Source organism: Miscanthus floridulus, chromosome 8 (genome assembly GCF_019320115.1).
Source record: "Miscanthus floridulus cultivar M001 chromosome 8, ASM1932011v1, whole genome shotgun sequence".
In the NCBI taxonomy this organism is placed as follows: Eukaryota; Viridiplantae; Streptophyta; class Magnoliopsida; order Poales; family Poaceae; genus Miscanthus; species Miscanthus floridulus.
In genome coordinates, this window is record NC_089587.1 from 210,022,004 (window position 1) to 210,028,461 (window position 6,458).

The 6,458-nt window shown below is 50.3% G+C and overlaps 1 protein-coding gene across 1 annotated transcript; it reads right to left on the minus strand.

Annotated features, from left to right (window-relative positions):
* Positions 1-319: 319 nt before the first annotated feature.
* Positions 320-2,181, minus strand: LOC136478077 (ethylene-responsive transcription factor ERF060-like). The gene has a single exon (XM_066476403.1). It carries the CDS (start codon positions 1,629-1,631, stop codon positions 660-662), a length of 972 nt encoding a protein of 323 aa, XP_066332500.1. The 5' UTR covers positions 1,632-2,181; the 3' UTR covers positions 320-659.
* Between the last annotated feature and the right edge of the window lie 4,277 nt (positions 2,182-6,458).

The following is a 6,458-nucleotide window of genomic DNA, read 5'->3' on the forward strand; positions in this document are numbered from 1 at the left end:
TTCTCTGAAAAAGTACGGCTGACATCAAATTCTTTGGCTTGTTTCCAACAGGCAACTGCGAGCAAGATCTCGGCTTTACAGCTACAGCACTACAGCAGAAAACAAAATCAGGAGCCAAAAGCCACAGCTCAACAGCTTAGATCACAAGTGCGCACACCATACATGCGACGTTCAAGATGAATACTAGATAGAAAGCCACAGCCCTGGCTAAGTTGTTGGGATAGAAAAATACTCTTAGTTAATCGAAAAAGTATAGCTTATAAGACAGACGACTAGAAAAGAAAGACACACGTCATCACAACACGTTCAAGATGAATACTAGATAGATAAGCTCGAAGACTTAATTAAGCTGCAACAGATAGACCATAACACTTAATAACACGGGATTACACTGACTTTCTCGACTGGCCGTGCCGTGAGAAAAAACAACCGGCAGCTCAACCAGGAGATTAGCCCGTACTTACTAGCTGCATCACAACACTGGACGAGAGGTACTAGCTAGTTACTCAATTGCTCCTCGCAGCCGCCATGGCCGATTTCTAAAATGCCATCGAGCCACCACAGCTGCAAACCCCAAATCGAAAATTACACAGCTATCATTGAGCTGACACTGACTGAATCTTGCTGCTACTACTACTATAGCAGTTGTAGTTGATCGTTCATGAGAGGATGGAATCCCAGTCGATCTCCCAGGACGGGTACTTGCGCAGGTGGAAGGTCTCCGTCTCGTCCCACGGCGCCTCGGTGAAGTCCAGCTTCGCCATCTCCGGCACGGGCGGCGCCAGCGTCGGGGAAGGAGGGGAGCCGGCGGAGCCCGACTCCTCCCCCTCCCCCTCCGTCGACGCCGAGCACTTGGGGGAGTCCGGCGGGGACGCGGCCGACTCGTCGCCGGAGGAGCCGTTCTTGGACCCCGCCAGGGACTGGCAAATGGCGGTGAGCTTGGCGTCCACGGAGGCGTGGAGCGGGCCGGCGAGGTGCGCGCCATCGCGGCGGAGGGCCGGGAAGTTGAGGCGCGCCATGTCGCCGCGGAGGCGGAAGGCGGCCTTGTCGTAGGCGAGCGCCGCGTCCTCGGCGGTGTCGAAGGTGCCGAGCCACAGCCGCGTGCGGTTCTTGGGGAGGCGGATCTCCGCCACCCACTTGCCCCAGTGGCGCTGGCGCACGCCGCGGTACAGCTTCGACTGCGCCGGCGCCAGCGGCGGCGACCCGGACTGCTTCATCGGCTGCGCCCGCGGGCCCAGGAACGCCGCGTGCAGGCCCCTCTGCTGCTGCTGGAACATGAACTGGGCCTGGATCTGCTGGATCTGGGCCGGGCCGAGCTGGCTCAGGCCCATCGGCCCAGCCATGCCCGGCGCCGCGTAGGGTGACGAGTAGAGTGGCGGAAGCTGCGAGAAAGGCGAGGAGGAGGTGGCGGCGGGGGTGGGAAGAGGCGAGGTGGCGAAGTTGGTGTAGGAGGGTGTAGGCATGTAAGAATCTTGGGACATGGATGGAGAGGACGAGTAGCGATGGTAAGGGGAGGAGGAAGCACTCGTTATAAAAGGCTCGAGTGCTTTCGCCAGCTCCTCATCCGAGGGGGAGGAGGAGGCGATCTGGTGTGCGTTGTAGTACTTGTACATGTCGATGGCTGCGGCCATTAGGACTACTAGATGGAGAAAGCTTGGATGGAGAGGTAGAAGAAGAGGCTGGGGAGAACTTAAAACGGGAAGAATTAAAAGGAGCTTTCTTTTATGGAAAATCAAAGATGGAAAAAGTTTCGAAATCAGCCTTGTTCCTCAATAAAAGTAGAGAAACGAGGTGGGTTTGTGCAAAGAAAAAGAGGGTATTGCAAAACAACCCTTTCGAAGGCCAAACAAAAGGCGGCAAGAATCCAGAAGAGAAAAAAGGTTCTCTGGATCTCTGTTCCTCCTAGGAGAGGTGTGATGAAGGTGAGAAAAAATCCTAACCCAAGAACACGCTTCTTTTGAGGATTCTAATAAACCCAAAAGAAGAGCTTCTTGAACCGGACCTTTCTTGTGTTGTGCGTCCCTGCTGCTAAAAGAATCAGAGAGTTCAGAGAACAAACCTGCGTTGCGTTGCTGCGTCGCGGAGGATTTTTTGCTCGGATCGCTCAAACCTCACCGTGGAGCTGGATGGTGGGATGTGGCGTGGTGTTCTTGTGCGGGTGGGGTGGGTGGGGTTGAGGCGTCTCTCTGGGGAAGAAAGGTCTCTCGGCCAGGCCATTATATAGTGCCAGGCTTGAGGCCGTGCACGCGAAGCCAAGCGGGCATCTCTTCCTCGCTGTTCTCTGCGATGCGATTGCTTCTCCTCGGTGGATTAGCACAAAACGATTCGATTAATAATGCTCCGTGAATGAAAAAATAATTAAATGCAATTTGGAAGCAGGCCTGTTGCTCTCGTCCATGGTCCATGGCGTCATCCCACGCGAGGTAGCACGCGCGAATGCCAAGTCGCAGCCAGTCCTGGTCTGCCACGTGTGCACCTGGTCTCGTGTATTGGGAGTGTCGTGGGCTGGATTGACTTGCCAATGGTGGTGCCCTTTGTTCTTTGGAATTGGAATTTGCCTTTTGGATTGCACAAAGGACGTTGTTCGGCAGGACTGAAAAATAAGCAAAATATTGTTTCTGTTGATTGTTGTGGGAGAAAAATATGATTCTGTCTGACAACACTGTTCATGTGAACAGAGTTTATGTGAGTGCGCCGGCCAGCCAGCCCCAGCCCAGCCAGCCAGTCGAACGCAAGCAAGGATGTTCCGGGATTTTGCCCTCTATTTCACATCTTTAGGGCTATTGAAATAATCCTAAATAAATCGGTAGCAAGCAAGGATGTTCTATTGAATATTTTTTCCTTCGACTATAATTGTAAGGTCATCGAGATTTTGTTTAAGTTAAAATTTTCCAACTTTGCCCTAGCTATGTGTATAAAAATATACTGGAGTAATATTTATTTAAGTTTTTTCATAATAAATCGATTAATTTCATTCATGTGTGGTCAATCTATAACAAAACTTTTATACGTTAACAGCAAAAATTAAAAAGTTTTTGAGTTATGACAAACTTGGGCAAACTTATATCTAGGGCTCTATATCCATCTTGATTTTTTTATTGTTGCCGTGGAAGCGTGATTTGTAAGTGTGGCGACATTTTGAACTGTCTAATTTATTTATAGCACTCTAAAACTAAGGTTTAGGGACCACGTTTTACATTTGCGCTCCCTTTGCATTTAGGAGGGGAATTAATAATAAATAAAGAGAACAAAAAAATATATTTTCAGAAGTTTTTATTGCAGTACATATAACCTATGTTCTCGCGTTTATCTTGGGCAGAAGTTTGATAAAGTCGATGTTGCTTTCATACGGAATGCTGGTGTATGAAACTGTGAATTCGTGTAGTCGAAACAAATTTGAGTTTTGAACTTTCTTGATCCAGGAGCCGATGAGTGATGGATGAGGTTGTGGGTACCATTGATTTGGACCTCAAAAAGGACAAGTTTGAACCGTACCTCCTCAATTATATCGCCAATTGTAGGCCGGTCTTGCACTCCTGCTACGGGCAACTCTACAATTGATGAGTTTCTTCTGACTTTTCGCCTGCTCGGATATAATCGTAGATTATAAGATGGAACAATATTTTTCTCTCACACCAACAGCGTGATCGGCTGGGGCTGGCTGACTGGCTGGGCTAGCCAGCCCCCTCACATGGACACTGTTCCAATGAACCAGCCAGCAGTACTTCTCTCTCACATAAACGAATCAGCAACGATACGAACCAACCAACCGAACATGCTGCAAATCAGTCAGCAGTAAATAATTCACGATCATTTACAACGAAACGAACAGACTGCTTATTAGCTAATCATGGTTCCAGAAGTCTTCACAGCCACGTGATAGGTGATACTATAGTATGGAGTCCCTCTCATAAGGTTGCTTCGTCAACTATTTGAGAAAAAAACATGAGAAACGAAAATCAATAAATTCTTGGAGAGCAACAGAACAAGAAAAATAAGGCGAGATGAAGGAAAATTTCAAACTTTGTTGGTTCCAATCGATTTCCAAGTGGACCGAGGACTGAGTCATCGCTACCGTATGGTTTTCGATGTTCCGCCATTAATCCCTCACGATAAAGTCACGCTGGTGGTGATGTTGGAGCCGTTTCACTGAGAATTAAATCATGTTTGAATCAGCTAAAACTAATAGTAAAAATTTGTTAATGAAAGTCGTAACTGATTAAGAAGATCAACTTACCATGTGTTTTATGTAGTTTCAACACATGAATTTTTCTACACCATAGAATTAAGATCCAACAGCTTCCAACATTTTTCTACCTCCAGAAGATTACAAATCACAGGATCACAGATCAACAAATCACAAGAAATAATTTTGAACAAAAGAACAAATCGGACTTCGGATCTTCTAGCCACACGCGTATACGCGTATAGGACGGGCGGTCCTTCTGCTGGCTTTTCTTACACATCACCTTTCCTCCCCACGCTCACGCACACACACATGCACGCATGCAGCAGCCAGTAGCAAGAAACGTGCAGACAAAGGTAGACGGTGCTAGAGGCCGAGAAGACAGTTGAAAAGAGAGAGAGCGAGGGAGAAAAAATCTATGTATTTTTTTTCGCTAAAACACATGTGTGTTATATAGTATTCCTGTAATAAAAAAATCAACGGCCCAACTAGCAATACTAACACATTAGCTATTTTCAACCAGCTAATTGCAACTAATAGGTGCGCAAATGATTATAGCTACGTGTAAGTTGAGTGATCTAAACGGCCCGATAGTCGCTTTTTTATTAGCAAGCTTGATCTTAGGAGCTTTTTGGTTCTACCGATAGTAACGCAAACGCAAACGATTTAAAGCTGCAGACCTTACCAACGGGTAATGCAAATGAACTAATTTTATTTATGTTTACGTTAAAGTTGAACCAACCAAACACTACGATGCAGCATATCGTAGGATGCTGCAAATTGTATACAAGCATCAAGGGGACGAAAATGCTTTACTTAAACCGGGTCAAGCAGGTCATGAAGGATGCAAATGCGTGTTGGGCACATTAATGCGCCATTGGTAAGGCGATCGCAACATCCTGCTGGACAAGCCATTGCATCGCACGTCGGGACATTTTCGAGTTGATTTTTTGATGGCGGAGAACTGCTCCTGCCCGATGCGAGCTGCAATCTACCGACAAAAACTCGACACCAGAAGAACAACTCCAGAACCAGCGTCTCATAAATTTTGCCGGCGGCAGAAGGGCAACACGAGCATGATCGCACAAAAACCGCTGCAATTCTGGTCCAGGCAAGCGAACAAAAATATCTGACGAACCGCATCCGATCGAGCCGGGCGAGCGACCCCCGCGCGAGCACGGCCACGAGATTTTGACACGGCTCGCGCGCGGATGAGAATGAGATGCGGATGCGCCCGGTGGAGCCGGCGACCCCGCGATGCCGTGGCCGCGGCGGATCCATGTGGGCTCCGCCGCCGTGAAAGGTGAAACGCGACGCCCCCTAGCTCGTTTTGGGTGGGGCGGTTCAGTGACGTGGGCCGAAAGGGGACGGGCAAATCGCCCGCGTGCCGCGCGCGTGGTTGCGGTTGCGGCCACGCCTTGGCGATTGGCGGCCGTGCGCCGACGGGGAATCGCTGCGGTTTCGGCAAGCGAACCGAAGCATTTCGGCCTGGCGTTGGCGTGCCCGGCTCGAGTCGCACAGGTTGCACCAGCCGCTGGCGTGGCCTCCTGCCTGCCCGAAACAAGAGCTAAGGAAAACGATGTGGTAGCTCTCGTCTGCTTCCGATTTTTTCTTCCTTGTGACTTGTGAGAAGCGTCGAAACATGGTCGTTTCTCTTTTATCTAGAACTCGGTGAATTTTGTGGTCGCAGTTACGGGGGAGGGCAGGTATAGGATGATGGGAGTGTGGTGGTGTATGAGGGGCGCTCTTAGGGTCCGCGCGTTCGGCGCGATTCCCGCACCGGACGGTTTCGCGCCCAAAATTTTCGCGGGGCTGGCAGTGCAGCAGCGCGCACGGGGAGCCGAAGTGGCGCCACGTGCTTCGTGTTTCACACGAGTACGTGTCAGCGCTCAGTGCAGGGTACGTGAACGTATGCGTACGCGTGCATGTTGATCTCTCTGCCCCGGTACACAGCAGAACACTAAGCTATTTATTTGTAACGGTATTATAAATGGCCATACAGCCCGACGCACGGCGGCCTAGCACGAGGCCCGCAATTTTGGCCCGGCCCAAGCACGGCACGGAACAAGGGTCATTGGGCTCGGGCTAGCCTGGCACGAGGCAGCATGCCGTGCCTGGGCCGCTACTCAGGCCCACGGGTTGGCACGACACGGCACGGTTTATAGGGATCGGCCCAGCAGCGGCCCGAGACCTCCCTCCAGCGGCAAAGCGGCCAGCCGGCCCAGCCCCACAACACCTCACCCCCACGTATATAAGCGACGGCCGCGGCGCT